We start from the raw sequence: 15,846 nt of genomic DNA, 5'->3' as shown, positions 1-15,846 counted from the left end.
CCAATTCCCTAGATCAAGAGCAAGAGCCCCCTCACCAGTGTCAATTAACCTCCCTTGAAGTCCGCTCGCATCTGGAAGCAGAAAATCGACCGAGCAGCTGCTCGTATCTGGAAAAACTCGCACATGGATGCACTCGTAAGCAGAGGGTCCACTGTACTGTTCGTGTCCTACGGTACACGTGTGTTTGTGTGGTAGTGCAAGTACGGCCCCCAAGCAAGCAGCAACCACTATTGGTTGCTGCTCAAAGAAAGTCATGAATTGGGAGGAGAAGGTGAAATTGCTAGAGAAGTGTAGGGCAGGTTATTTGAGCAATTCTGTCACTGGAAAATTATTTAATGTAAACAAAAGCACAGTGCGTTCTATCAAGAAAAATGAGGCGACGATAAGGGCAGCACTAACATCTACTGCTCCTTCCTCAGCCAAGCAAGTATCAAAAGTAAGATGAAATCAGCATTATTTGTGCAGATTTCAGATTCGTGCAAAGGGAAAGACTTTGTATGATACATTGGCTAGTGATGAGGTTAGCACCAGTGCAGAACCAGGACATCCTACCATCACCCATTTTTGCACACCAAACATTTGCGAATTTTCAAGATTTGCGAGGTTGTTGATCCTCTAACCCTCATGAATGTGGAGGGCCTCCTGTACATTTTCCTAGTTTCTGAAAGTAACTGAGGAATATTGTTAACGATCAGCTCAAGGATATGTATTTGAATGACATCCAACAAACTCACATTCACTACTGAGATGACCTTGTAGTACTGTACAGTATTTGGCAACAATGCTGAAAATATACACCTGAACATAAAAGACAAGATGAGAGATCTTCATCAAATTTAAAATTTGACACATTCATCCAGCACATACGATATCTAAAAAGGTCTCGAAAACTCCAAGTATGCTTTCTAAAATACGTTAGTATATGCCTCAAACATCCTTATTATGTACTACTCTAATTTAATCTTGTCTCCTTTTGGGCAGTATTTGTGCATGGGGATCTACAACAGCAAATCTCATAAAACTAATATTAATTCACTAAAAATCTACTGTTATAATGATTACCCAATAAGTTAAACACACTCCTACTTTAAATTTTTTTTTTAATTTACTCAATATTCAGAAATCTGTACTTAATACTGTGCATACTACATATACAGAACAATAAATATAAGCAAAAAAAAAAAGCTCTAAAGCTCTTTTTAGATAGCTGCAACAAAACACAGGCACAATGAAAGAAACAAATATAAGCGGGCCCCGTTTTGCAGCACTTCATTTTAGAGCATTTCACTAATACAGCCTCGGAGTTCTGTTCCTAAGACCACGTCAGTAAATGAATTCATCACTAAACAAGGAGCATACTATACTGGTAGTGGGTTTGTGTCAACCATCTTTGACTTAATGTCACCTTTGCACCATTTATAACATTTTTAGGAAGGAGGAAAGAGGAGTGATTGGTGGAATGATGAAGTAAAGGGTGTGATAAAAGAGAAAAAGGTAGCTTATGAGAGGTTTTTACAAAGCAGAAGTGTTATAAGAAGAGCAGAGTATATGGAGAGTAAAAGAAAGGTAAAGAGAGTGGTGAGAGAGTGCAAAAGGAGAGCAGATGATAGAGTGGGAGAGGCACTGTCAAGAAATTTTAATGAAAATAAGAAAAAATTTTGGAGTGAGTTAAACAAGTTAAGAAAGCCTAGGGAAAATATGGATTTGTCAGTTAAAAACAGAGTAGGGGAGTTAGTAGATGGGGAGATGGAGGTATTGGGTAGATGGCGAGAATATTTTGAGGAACTTTTAAATGTTAAGGAAGAAACAGAGGCAGTAATTTCATGCACTGGTCAGGGAGGTATACCATCTTTTAGGAGTGAAGAAGAGCAGAATGTAAGTGTGGGGGAGGTACGTGAGGCATTACGTAAAATGAAAGGGGGTAAAGCAGCTGGAACTGATGGGATCATGACAGAAATGTTAAAAGCAGGGGGGGATATAGTGTTGGAGTGGTTGGTACTTTTGTTTAATAAATGTATGAAAGAGGGGAAGGTACCTAGGGATTGGCAGAGAGCATGTATAGTCCCTTTATATAAAGGGAAAGGGGACAAAAGAGACTGTAAAAATTATAGAGGAATAAGCTTACTGAGTATACCAGGAAAAGTGTACGGTAGGGTTATAATTGAAAGAATTAGAGGTAAGACAGAATGTAGGATTGCGGATGAGCAAGGAGGTTTTAGAGTGGGTAGGGGATGTGTAGATCAGGTGTTTACATTGAAGCATATATGTGAACAGTATTTAGATAAAGATAGGGAAGTTTTTATTGCATTTATGGATTTAGAAAAGGCATATGATAGAGTGGATAGAGGAGCAATGTGGCAGATGTTGCAAGTATATGGAATAGGTGGTAAGTTATTAAATGCTGTAAAGAGTTTTTATGAGGATAGTGAGGCTCAGGTTAGGGTGTGTAGAAGAGAGGGAGACTACTTCCCGGTAAAAGTAGGTCTTAGACAGGGATGTGTAACGTCACCATAGTTGTTTAATATATTTATAGATGGGGTTGTAAAGGAAGTAAATGCTAGGGTGTTTGGGAGAGGGGTGGGATTAAATTATGGGGAATCAAATTCAAAATGGGAATTGACACAGTTACTTTTTGCTGATGATACTGTGCTTATGGGAGATTCTAAAGAAAAATTGCAAAGGTTAGTGGATGAGTTTGGGAATGTGTGTAAAGGTAGAAAGTTGAAAGTGAACATAGAAAAGAGTAAGGTGATGAGGGTGTCAAATGATTTGGATAAAGAAAAATTGGATATCAAATTGGGGAGGAGGAGTATGGAAGAAGTGAATGTTTTCAGATACTTGTGAGTTGATGTGTCGGCGGATGGATTTATGAAGGATGAGGTTAATCATAGAATTGATGAGGGAAAAAAGGTGAGTGGTGCGTTGAGGTATATGTGGAATCAAAAAACGTTATCTATGGAGGCAAAGAAGGGTATGTATGAAAGTATAGTAGTACCAACACTCTTATATGGGTGTGAAGCTTGGGTGGTAAATGCAGCAGCGAGGAGACGGTTGGAGGCAGTGGAGATGTCCTGTTTAAGGGCAATGTGTGGTGTAAATATTATGCAGAAAATTCGGAGTGTGGAAATTAGGAGAAGGTGTGGAGTTAATAAAAGTATTAGTCAGAGGGCAGAGGAGGGGTTGTTGAGGTGGTTTGGTCATTTAAAGAGAATGGATCAAAGTAGAATGACATGGAAAGCATATAAATCTATAGGGGAAGGAAGGCGGGGTAGGGGTCGTCCTCGAAAGGGTTGGAGAGAGGGGGTAAAGGAGGTTTTGTGGGTAAGGGGCTTGAACTTCCAGCAAGCGTGCGTGAGCGTGTTAGATAGGAGTGAATGGAGACGAATGGTACTTGGGACCTGACGATCTGTTGGAGTGTGAGCAGGGTAATATTTAGTGAAGGGATTCAGGGAAACCGGTTATTTTCATATAGTCGGACTTGAGTCCTGGAAATGGGAAGTACAATGCCTGCACTTTAAAGGAGGGGTTTGGGATATTGGCAGTTTGGAGGGATATGTTGTGTATCTTTATATGTGTATGCTTCTAAACTGTTGTATTCTGAGCACCTCTGCAAAAACAGTGATAATGTGCGAGTGTGGTGAAAGTGTTGAATGATGATGAAAGTATTTTCTTTTTGGGGATTTTCTTTCTTTTTTGGGTCACCCTGCCTCGGTGGGAGACGGCCGAATTGTTGTAAAAAAAAAAAAAAAAAAAAAAATTTAAATGTATATACAGTACTGTACTGTATACTATAATAAACATAACAGAGGAAATCAGCTCTAATATACATTATTTAGGTATGCATACTGGTCATAGAGCCTGTCGTAAGTCCAAGTCATCAGTAAACGAGTACGTCGCTAACTGAGGAGAACCTGTATAGCAATTTTCAATTATAGTCATTCTTCCTTTATTCAAACTTCCTACAATAAATATATTTACCACTCACTATAAGCTAAGGATGAAAATATATTAAGGTAAGTAAAATGGGAATTGACACAGTTACTTTTTGCTGATGATACTGTGCTTATGGGAAACTCTAAAGAAAAGATGCAAAAGTTAGTGGACAAGTTTGTGAGAGTGTGTAAAGGTAGAAAGTTGAAAGCAAACATAGAAAAGAGTAAGGTGATGAGGGTATCAAATGATTTAGATAAAGAAAAACTGGATATCAAATTGGAGAGGAGGAGTATGGAAGAAGTGAATGTTTTCAGATACTATGTGGGAGTTGACGTGTCAGTGGATGGATTTATGAAGGATGAGGTTAACCATAGAATTGATGAAGGAAAAAAGGTGAGTGGTGCACTGAGGTATACATGGAGACAAAAAAATTATCTAGGGAGGCAAAGAAGGGAATGTATGAAAGTATAGTGGTACCAACACTCTTATATGGGTGTGAAGCTTGGGTTGTAAATGCTGCAGCGAGGAGGTGGTGGAGATGTCCTGGCTAAGGGCAATGTGTGGTGTAAATATTATGCAGACAATTTGGAGTGTGGAAATTAGAAGGTGTGGAGTTAATAAAAGTATTAGTCAGAGAGCTGAAGAGGGGTTGTTGAGGTGGTTTGGTCATTTAGAGAGAATGCATCAAAGTAGAATGACCTAGAGAGTGTATAAATCTGTAGGGGAAGGAAGGCAGGGTAGGAGTCATCCTCGAAAAGGTTGGAGGTAAAGGAGGGGGTAAAGGAGGTTTTGTGGGCGAGGGGCTTGGACTTCCAGCAAGCATGTGTGAGTGTGTTAGACAGGAGTGAATGGAGATGAATGGTATCTGGGACCTGACGAGCTGTTGGAGTGTGAGCAGGGTAATATTTAGTGAAGGGATTCAGGTAGTAGGTTGGTAGACAGCAACCACCCAGGGAAGTACTACCGTCCTGCCAGATGACTGTGAAACAAAAACCTGTAACTGTTTTGCATGATGGTAGGATTGCTGGTTTCTTTTTCTTTTTCTGTCTCATAAACACGCTAAGATAACAGGGATATCTTGCTACTCCTACTTACACTTTGGTCACACTTCACAGACACGCACATGCATATATATATATACATACATCTAGGTTTTTCTCCCTTTTCTAAATAGCTCTTGTTCTTTTTATTTCTTCTATTGTCCATGGGGAAGTGGAAAAGAATCTTTCCTCCGTAAGCCATGCGTGTCGTATGAGGCGACTAAAATGCCGGGAGCAATGGGCTAGTAACCCCTTCTCCTGTATACAATTACTAAAAAAGAGAAGAAGAAAAACTTTATAAAACTGGGTTGCTTAAATGTGCGTGGATGTAGTGCAGATGACAAGAAACAGATGATTGCTGATGTTATGAATGAAAAGAAGTTGGATGTCCTGGCCCTAAGCGAAACAAAGCTGAAGGGGGTAGGAGAGTTTCAGTGGGGGGAAATAAATGGGATTAAATCTGGAGTATCTGAGAGAGTTAGAGCAAAGGAAGGGGTAGCAGTAATGTTAAATGATCAGTTATGGAAGGAGAAAAGAGAATATGAATGTGTAAATTCAAGAATTATGTGGATTAAAGTAAAGGTTGGATGCGAGAAGTGGGTCATAATAAGCGTGTATGCACCTGGAGAAGAGAGGAATGCAGAGGAGAGAGAGAGATTTTGGGAGATGTTAAGTGAATGTATAGGAGCCTTTGAACCAAGTGAGAGAGTAATTGTGGTAGGGGACTTGAATGCTAAAGTAGGAGAAACTTTTAGAGAGGGTGTGGTAGGTAAGTTTGGGGTGCCAGGTGTAAATGATAATGGGAGCCCTTTGATTGAACTTTGTATAGAAAGGGGTTTAGTTATAGGTAATACATATTTTAAGAAAAAGAGGATAAATAAGTATACACGATATGATGTAGGGCGAAATGACAGTAGTTTGTTGGATTATGTATTGGTAGATAAAAGACTGTTGAGTAGACTTCAGGATGTACATGTTTATAGAGGGGCCACAGATATATCAGATCACTTTCTAGTTGTAGCTACACTGAGAGTAAAAGGTAGATGGGATACAAGGAGAATAGAAGCATCAGGGAAGAGAGAGGTGAAGGTTTATAAACTAAAAGAGGAGGCAGTTAGGGTAAGATATAAACAGCTATTGGAGGATAGATGGGCTAATGAGAGCATAGGCAATGGGGTCGAAGAGGTATGGGGTAGGTTTAAAAATGTAGTGTTAGAGTGTTCAGCAGAAGTTTGTGGTTACAGGAAAGTGGGTGCAGGAGGGAAGAGGAGCGATTGGTGGAATGATGATGTAAAGAGAGTAGTAAGGGAGAAAAAGTTAGCATATGAGAAGTTTTTACAAAGTAGAAGTGATGCAAGGAGGGAAGAGTATATGGAGAAAAAGAGAGAAGTTAAGAGAGTGGTGAAGCAATGTAAAAAGAGAGCAAATGAGAGAGTGGGTGAGATGTTATCAACAAATTTTGTTGAAAATAAGAAAAAGTTTTGGAGTGAGATTAACAAGTTAAGAAAGCCTAGAGAACAAATGGATTTGTCAGTTAAAAATAGGAGAGGAGAGTTATTAAATGGAGAGTTAGAGGTATTGGGAAGATGGAAGGAATATTTTGAGGAATTGTTAAATGTTGATGAAGATAGGGAAGCTGTGATTTCGTGTATAGGGCAAGGAGGAATAACATCTTGTAGGAGTGAGGAAGAGCCAGTTGTGAGTGTGGGGGAAGTTCGTGAGGCAGTAGGTAAAATGAAAGGGGGTAAGGCAGCCGGGATTGATGGGATAAAGATAGAAATGTTAAAAGCAGGTGGGGATATAGTTTTGGAGTGGTTGGTGCAATTATTTAATAAATGTATGGAAGAGGGTAAGGTACCTAGGGATTGGCAGAGAGCATGCATAGTTCCTTTGTATAAAGGCAAAGGGGATAAAAGAGAGTGCAAAAATTATAGGGGGATAAGTCTGTTGAGTGTACCTGGTAAAGTGTATGGTAGAGTTATAATTGAAAGAATTAAGAGTAAGACGGAGAATAGGATAGCAGATGAACAAGGAGGCTTTAGGAAAGGTAGGGGGTGTGTGGACCAGGTGTTTACAGTGAAACATATAAGTGAACAGTATTTAGATAAGGCTAAAGAGGTCTTTGTGGCATTTATGGATTTGGAAAAGGCGTATGACAGGGTGGATAGGGGGGCAATGTGGCAGATGTTGCAAGTGTATGGTGTAGGAGGTAGGTTACTGAAAGCAGTGAAGAGTTTTTACGAGGATAGTGAGGCTCAAGTTAGAGTATGTAGGAAAGAAGGAAATTTTTTCCCAGTAAAAGTAGGCCTTAGACAAGGATGTGTGATGTCACCGTGGTTGTTTAATATATTTATAGATGGGGTTGTAAGAGAAGTAAATGCGAGGGTCTTGGCAAGAGGCGTGGAGTTAAAAGATAAAGAATCACACACAAAGTGGGAGTTGTCACAGCTGCTCTTTGCTGATGACACTGTGCTCTTGGGAGATTCTGAAGAGAAGTTGCAGAGATTGGTGGATGAATTTGGTAGGGTGTGCAAAAGAAGAAAATTAAAGGTGAATACAGGAAAGAGTAAGGTTATGAGGATAACAAAAAGATTAGGTGATGAAAGATTGAATATCAGATTGGAGGGAGAGAGTATGGAGGAGGTGAACGTATTCAGATATTTGGGAGTGGACGTGTCAGCGGATGGGTCTATGAAAGATGAGGTGAATCATAGAATTGATGAGGGAAAAAGAGTGAGTGGTGCACTTAGGAGTCTGTGGAGACAAAGAACTTTGTCCTTGGAGGCAAAGAGGGGAATGTATGAGAGTATAGTTTTACCAACGCTCTTATATGGGTGTGAAGCGTGGGTGATGAATGTTGCAGCGAGGAGAAGGCTGGAGGCAGTGGAGATGTCATGTCTGAGGGCAATGTGTGGTGTGAATATAATGCAGAGAATTCGTAGTTTGGAAGTTAGGAGGAGGTGCGGGATTACCAAAACTGTTGTCCAGAGGGCTGAGGAAGGGTTGTTGAGGTGGTTCGGACATGTAGAGAGAATGGAGCGAAACAGAATGACTTCAAGAGTGTATCAGTCTGTAGTGGAAGGAAGGCGGGGTAGGGGTCGGCCTAGGAAGGGTTGGAGGGAGGGGGTAAAGGAGGTTTTGTGTGCGAGGGGCTTGGACTTCCAGCAGGCATGCGTGAGCGTGTTTGATAGGAGTGAATGGAGACAAATGGTTTTTAATACTTGACGTGCTGTTGGAGTGTGAGCAAAGTAACATTTATGAAGGGATTCAGGGAAACCGGCCGGCCGGACTTGAGTCCTGGAGATGGGAAGTACAGTGCCTGCACTCTGAAGGAGGGGTGTTAATGTTGCAGTTTAAAAACTGTAGTGTAAAGCACCCTTCTGGCAAGACAGTGATGGAGTGAATGATGGTGAAAGTTTTTCTTTTTCGGGCCACCCTGCCTTGGTGGGAATCGGCCGGTGTGATAATAAAAAAAAAAAATAATAAATAATTCAGGGAAACCGGTTATTTTTATATAGCCGGACTTGAGTACTGGAAATAGGAAATACAATGCCTGCACTTTAAAGGAGGGGTTTGGGATACTGGCAGTTTGGAGGGATATGTTGTATATCTTTATAAGTATATGCTTCTAAACTGTTGTGTTCTGGGCACCTCTGCGAAAACAGTGATTGTGTGTGAGTGAGGTGAAAGTGTTAAATGATGATAAAAGTATTTTCTTTTTGGGATTTTCTTTCTTTTTGAGTCACTCTGCCTCGGTGGGAGACGGTCGACTTGTTAAAAAAAAAAAAAAGTAATGTGTGTAGTATATATACATTTTATAGGCCTGGCTATATTGCTCACTTAATTTATGAGAGTGTAAACATGTTATCAGGCTTTTATATGCACTTGAAAGTGAAAAAAGGGTATAATTTAGTTTACAGCTATTTTTGCTTTACAGCAGTAGCCTGGAATGTCACCTACTGTATAAGCGAGGCCTTCCTGTACCATTTTGATGTACAGGAGGGCCCTGCTTATACAGCAGGCTTAGGTTCCATGCTACCACTGCAAAGCAAAAATCACTATAAAGTGAATCTGCTTTTTTTTTTTTACTTTCAAATGCATATAAAAGCCTGATAACATGCTTACACTATATTAAGTGAGCAATATAGCTAGGCCTAAAAAATGTATATACAGTATACACAGTACCTGGAGTTTACCTGGAGAGGGTTTCAGGGGTCAATACCCCTGCGACCCAATCTGAGACCAGGCCTCATGGTGGATCAGGGTCTGATCAACCAGGCTGTTACTGCTGGCCGCACACAAGCTGATGTACAAACCACAGCCCGGTTGGTCAGGTACTGACTTTAGGTGCCTGTCCAGTGCCTTCTTGAAGACAGCCAGGGGTCTATTGGTAATCCCCCTTATGTATGCTGAGAGGCAATTGAACAGTCTTGGGCCCCGGATACTTAAAATATTTTTGTCCTTAGCTTATAGTAAGTGGTGAATATAGTTATTGTAGAAAATCTGAATACATAAAGAATTGGTATCTAATTGAAAACCCCTGTACTAGTGAAATGCTGTAAAATAAAGCACTGCAAAGTGGGGCCTGCCTGTACATGCATGTACCATGTGTTCAACTCACATTGCTTATTAGCTTTCAAATTACTGTATAAATTTGTATAACAATTTTAAATAAGATTCTAATCATTATTATTATTATCTTTATACAGCAGTGATGAACATATACAATTATATTTAACAATGTTGCCACCCTTACTGAAAAATGCTGACCCAGAATTGAGTCTAAATATGAATATTTTCTAGGATTACAATGATTATACTGTACTAAGTTTAACCTACATTAAAGCAAATTTTTTCACAAAGACTCACCCAGGAAGGCATAATTGCCAGGGTGCAGCTCTGTCAGACTCTTCATTCTATCAGTTGGCTTTCTGCACGTAGGAGTGGAGCCAATACCCACTGTAGAGCATGTAACCCCTCGCTGCCTTACATGATTCACAAACGTCATCAAACGCTCTGGGTGTTTTTAAATAAAGTTACTTTCATTTTCCCCACATTTAATACAGAATTGACTTTAAACATTATGATTAGTCTGCCCAAAATACATTGTAAACTAGTGGCTTTCATTTGTGCATAACAATATTTTATTACATGTAATATGCATTATTGGTGTACTGCATAAAAGAAATAAAAATATGAATTTGAATTTTATTAAAAAAAAAAAGTATTGAATAACTTTTTGTTTAGTAACAAAGAATATTTTTCATAATTTTTATGGTCTCTTTGAGCCCTACTCACCTATAGTATCATCCAGGACTTGAATGACTTCCTCAGAGCTGCTGGTGTGGTAGGAGTTGCCACAGTGAACATACACTCCAGCAAAGTCAATATTAGGGGAATTTTGGAGTAGCACAGCCAAGTCCACACCAGCTTCATCTTTCCACCAAACTCCAGCTAAAATGGCAACAATATTACTTATGGTAGTAATCTATAAATTAATAATTAAAACTTCTTCCTCTCTGACCTACTGAAGAAGACACAACATTACTCTTCATTTTCCTTCCTGATAATTAACCCTTAAACTGTCCAAACATAGATCTACGTTTGCATGCACAGCACTCCAAACGTAGATCAACGTTTTATTTTTCATTCCTTCAAATTTGACATAATAGACTTGAGTCGCCTAGACATGAAAGAATGGGTCTGTGCACTTAGTGTGCGCAGTATTAAAAAAATCTGGGAGCACTTAGTACCTTGTGGAAGCACCAGTTCAATTAAGTGCCAGTTAGAGCAAATAGTGTGGCAAACACCAGGGATTCACTGATACCATGTTGCATTAACACTCCCATTTTAAGAGGAAAGTAAAAATAGGTTAGATAAATACATGAATGAGTGTGGGTGGGTGTGAGTTGGACCTGACTAGCTTGTGCTACTAGGCATGATGTCATGCTCCTTCCTTCAATGGATGTGTCCTGATTAGGTGGGTCATTGGTCTTAGCTGGGGTGGGGAGAGTGACATGGACCTGTCTTGCATGGACCAGTAGGCCTGCTGCAGTGTTCCTTCTTATGTTCTTATGTATTCAGCAGGCTGGCTGGATGGCTGGCTGTCTTGCTTTGGCTGTCTCTCTGTCTATATCTCTGTCTATCTATATCTCTATCTATATCTGTCTATCTATACCTCTATCTATATACGGAGGGTTAGCTGAAGCAGTGGGCATTTATCAAATGTTACTGGGCTGTCAACAGTATAGGGATGCTTTTCATAACAACATGCTTCAAGGTATACACCAGGGTATCTAAAACATTGCTGGGACCTATAAATACTTTGTACAGTGGACCCCAGGTTTGCGATATTAATCTGTTCCTGAGAGCTCATCGTAAACCAAAACTATCGCAAACCGAATCAATTTTCCCCATAAGAAATAATGGAAATCAAATTAATCCGTGTAAGACACCCAAAAGTATGAAAAAAAAACATTTTTATCACATGAAATATTAATTTTAATACACACAAACTGATACTTACCTTTAGTGAAGATCTGGTGATGATTGATGGGATGGGAGGAGGGGAGAGTGTTGCTGGTGTTAGTGTTTAGAAGGGGAATCCCCTTCCATTAGGACTTGAGGTGTCAAGTCCTTTTCCAGGGTTACTTTCCTTCTTTTAATGCCACTAGGACCAGCTTGAGAGTCACTGGACTTCTGTCGCACAACATATCTGTCCATAGAGGCCTGTACCTCTCGTTCCTTTATGACTTTGCTAAAGTGGTTCACAATATTGTCATTGTACAGGTTGCCAACACAGCTTGCAGTAGCTGTGTCAGGGTGATTTTCATCAAAAAAGGTTTGCACGTCAAGCCACTTTTAACACATTTCCTTAATCTTTGAAGTAGGCAACTTCCTCAGTTTCTCTATACCCTCCTCCAAAGCAGTTTCCTCAGGTCTGGCCTCTTGCTGTTGAAGATGATCTAGCAGCTCATCAGTGGTTAGTTCATCATTGTCCTCCTCCACCAACTCTTCCACATCCTCCCCACTAACCTCCAACCCCAAGGACTTCCACAATGGATTCCTCAACCAGCATACACTTCTCAGGGTTAGCCTCAAATCCTTCAAAATCCCTTTTGTCTACACATTCTGGCCACAGTTTTTTCCAAGCAAAGTTCAAGGTCCTCTTAGTCACTTCCTCCCAAGCCTTACCTATAATGTTTACACAATTGAGGATATTAAAGTGATCCTTCCAAAACTCTTTTAGAGTCAATCGAGTGTCTGTGGTCACTTCAAAGCACTTTTGAAACATAGCTTTTGTGTACAGTTTCTAGAAGTTGGAAATGACCTGCCGGTCCATGGGTTGCAGGAGAGGAGCGGTATTAGGAGGCAAAAACTTGACCTTAATGAAGCTCATGTCCATAGAAAGTCACTCTGCCACGTCTGAAGGATGACCAGGAGCATTGTCTAATACCAGGAGGCACTTAAGGTCTAATTTCTTTTCAATTAGGTAATTTTTCACAGTGGGGGCAAATGCATGGTGTAATCAGTCATAGAAAAAGTCCCTAGTGACCCATGCCTTACTGTTTGCCCTCCACAGCGCACACAAATTAGCCATGAGGACATTCTTTTACCTGAACACTCTGGGAGTTTCTGAGTGATACACCAATAAAGGCTTCACTTTGCAATCACCACTAGCTCTAGCACAGAATAAAAGAGTAAGCCTATCTTTCATAGGCTTTTGTCCTGGGAGTGCCTTTTCCTTCTGAGTAATGTAGGTCCTGCTTGGCAATTTCTTCCAAAACAGGCCTGTTTCATAGCAATTAACCCTTTGACTGTCACGGCCGTATATATACGCCTTCCGAGGTACCGTGTTTGAAGTATATACTCATAAATTCTAGCACCTTCAAATCAAGCAGGAGAAAGCTGGTAGGCCCACATGTGAGAGAATGGGTCTGTGTGGTCAGTGTGCACCATATAAAAAAAATCCTGGAGCATGCAGTGCATGAGAAAAAAAAACTCCGACCATTTTTTTAATTAAAATGCCGACTTTGTGGTATATTTTCGTATAGTATTTATGGTTGTATTCTCGTTTTTTTGGTCTCATTTGATAGAATGGAATACATACTATAGAAATAGAGGTGATTTTGATTGATTTTACTATAAAAAGAGCCTGGAATGGAGCTCAAAGTAGGGGAAATGTTTGATTTTTGCCAATGTTCAAAAGTAAACAAATGATGTCATTGTCCAATAAATGTCCAACTAGCCATTCTAATATGCAGTCATGAATGGGTTGATGTTATTTATACAATTATTACAGTATTGCAGAACTCTGCATAATAGTAAGTCTTCTATTTTTTGTTTGAATAAAAATTCAAAATAGAAAGCAAGAGTAATATCAGAGGGGCCTGGAGACATGACTGATGAACAAAGAAAATGTTATTTTAGAGCCAGGAATGTCTGCATTGTTCATTCTGGACCTTATTTTGAAATTGTCATATTTTTTCATTTTCGTGAAATTGGCCAAATTGCAAATTTCTGACCACATTATTGGTTAGTTGAAATCAGTAAATGGGCAGTATCTTGTACTCAATCGATAGAAAAAATCGAGTTCTAAAGAAACAGCAATGAGTTTGGTCGACTGGAACAACGGAATTAGCCGAAAATAGGGCTCAAAGTGGGCGAAATCGCCGATTTGTAAATATCGCCGAGGTCGCTAACCTCGTCAGTTTTCCATCAAATTTAGTTTTTTTGGTGTCATTACAATCGGGAAAAGATTCTCTATCATTTCATAAGAAAAAATAATTTTTTAAAATTTTGCGACACCAGGAGACACCTCAGGATTGGGGGTTGTGACAGTCAAGGGGTTAAACACTTGTTCAGGTTTCAAGTCTTCACTGTCTATGTAATCCTTGAATTCCTTCACATATGTTTCAGCTGCTTTATGGTCCGAACTGGCAGCCTCACCGTGTCTAAACACACTATGTATGCCACTGCGAATCTTAAATCTTTCAAACCAACCTTTGCTGGCCTTAAATTCACTCACATCACCACTAGTTGCTGGCATTTTTCTAATTAAATCGTCATGCAACTTCCTAGCCTTTTCACATAAGATCGCTTGAGAGATGCTATCTCCTGCTATCAGTTTTTCATTTATCCACACCAATAACAGCCTCTCAACATCTTCTAACACTTGTGGTCGCTGTTTCATAATCACAGTTGCACCTTTTGCAAGAACAGCTTCCTTGATTGCCGTTTTCCTGGCCACTATAGTAGCGATGGTTGACTGGGGTTTCATATACAACCTGGCCAGCTCTGACACACGCACTCCACTCTCGTACTTTTCAATTATCTCTTTCTTCATTTCAATAGTTATTAGCACCCTTTTTCTCGAAGGGTTGGCACTAGAAGCCTTCTTGGGGCCCATGGTGACTTATTTTGCATAAGTAAGCACCAAAAACACTGATAATATGGAATGTACCAAATGTATGCTTAGATGCTAGCACACTGGCTGGCTCGCTTGTAAACACTGGCACGCACAGGGCAGTTCAGACCACATGTGGATGCGTCCCGGATGAATCGCGTATACCGGGTTTTTTAACGTGAAACGAGGCAAAATTTTTGCGTTAAAATGTATCGTATACAGGATTTAGCGTATACGTACTGATGCCTTCGTAAACCAGGGGTCCACTGTATATATTTCTAGACAATAGTAAATAACCCAAGCAGGTGTAAATGTTCACCTGTCAATGTGACTGTGACTATTTGAGCACTATTTCAGTACCTAATATTGGTGTCAGAACAAAGATTGGCTATGAAATCACAAGAACTATTATAAATTGTAATTATCAGAACAGGACACAAGTCTAACTAGTGTGACATTTTATTGTGGCAATGTTTCGCTCTCCAGGAGCTTTGTCAAGCTTGACAAAGCTCCTGGAGAGCAAAACATTGCCACAATAAAATGTCACACTAGTTAGACTTGTACCATTTTACTTGACATACTGTCGGTAATTCTACCAAAATATATACAATAATCAGAATATAAAAGTATATATAAATTAAAATAAAAACGAGAAAAAAGGCATATTGGCAACACTTCCGCAAGCGGCAGGAGTCGATGTTGCCGTCAGGTAAGTACCGACTCAAAAAAAAAAATGTTTATCCTGTAACATGTAGAAAAATGTGCTCTTTACTTAAGAAAAAAAAACTATTTTTTTATTTTTCAAAATATTTGGAGCGCCACGTGAGTGAACGTAGATCTATGTTTGGACAGTTTAAGGGTTAATAATTTTAGAATATATCTCTGAAATTGTTTAATACAATTGCTGGTACAATAATATTCTTTAAATAGTGGTTTACTGTGAACCTAAATAAAAGTGAAAGTGTATCATCCAGTGAATATAAATGATACTGAGTATGAACCCCACTGTCCTACAGAATAGATAATTGTAAAATATCCTACAAATAGAAATGTGATGTACTGTACCTCGATTGTTGCCACAGTCAACCTTGAGAAATGCAGACCAATTTTTGCCAGGTGAAGGGGCATCCCTTAGCATCTTCACTGCCAACTCTGAGTCAATTATCACATGAAACTTCTCCAATTGCCTAAGATGTACAGAATTGAATAGAAGCTGCATGTAAATATCAGTCCTTATTAACATCATTATGACAAATGCACATGAAGAGGAGGTAGTAAAGTGCTACAACCACCCCAAAGCAACCCGGGGTCCCCCTAGATCTACGGTTTTCGCAGGGTCCAAACCAAGATCTCGTCGGGGTGTCCTTGATAAACGTGAGTGGTACATTTGGGCCTAAATTGAGAGGCATCTTGGTATGGGGCCCCCCAAAAAACGATCCTGCAGCCGCTTTTTAAAAAAAAAAAACA

The 15,846-nt window shown here is 39.7% G+C and overlaps 1 protein-coding gene across 1 annotated transcript in view; it reads right to left on the bottom strand.

Annotated features, from left to right (window-relative positions):
- Nucleotides 1–15,640, bottom strand: part of LOC128700647 (D-serine dehydratase-like) — a 54,567-nt gene extending 38,927 nt beyond the window's left edge. Inside the window, exons 1-3 of the mRNA XM_070097013.1 lie at nucleotides 15,445–15,640; nucleotides 10,272–10,427; nucleotides 9,843–9,989 (exon numbers count right to left, since the gene is read on the bottom strand). Coding sequence (XP_069953114.1) covers nucleotides 9,843–9,989; nucleotides 10,272–10,427; nucleotides 15,445–15,625 — 484 coding nt within the window. The 5' untranslated portion in view covers nucleotides 15,626–15,640. The remainder of the gene's footprint in view (nucleotides 1–9,842; nucleotides 9,990–10,271; nucleotides 10,428–15,444) is intronic.
- Between the last annotated feature and the right edge of the window lie 206 nt (nucleotides 15,641–15,846).

The sequence above is a fragment of the Cherax quadricarinatus genome, chromosome 56, assembly GCF_038502225.1.
Source record: "Cherax quadricarinatus isolate ZL_2023a chromosome 56, ASM3850222v1, whole genome shotgun sequence".
In the NCBI taxonomy this organism is placed as follows: Eukaryota; Metazoa; Arthropoda; class Malacostraca; order Decapoda; family Parastacidae; genus Cherax; species Cherax quadricarinatus.
Note: the sequence above shows the minus strand (reverse complement) of the source record. Positions and strands in the feature narration are given on the sequence as shown.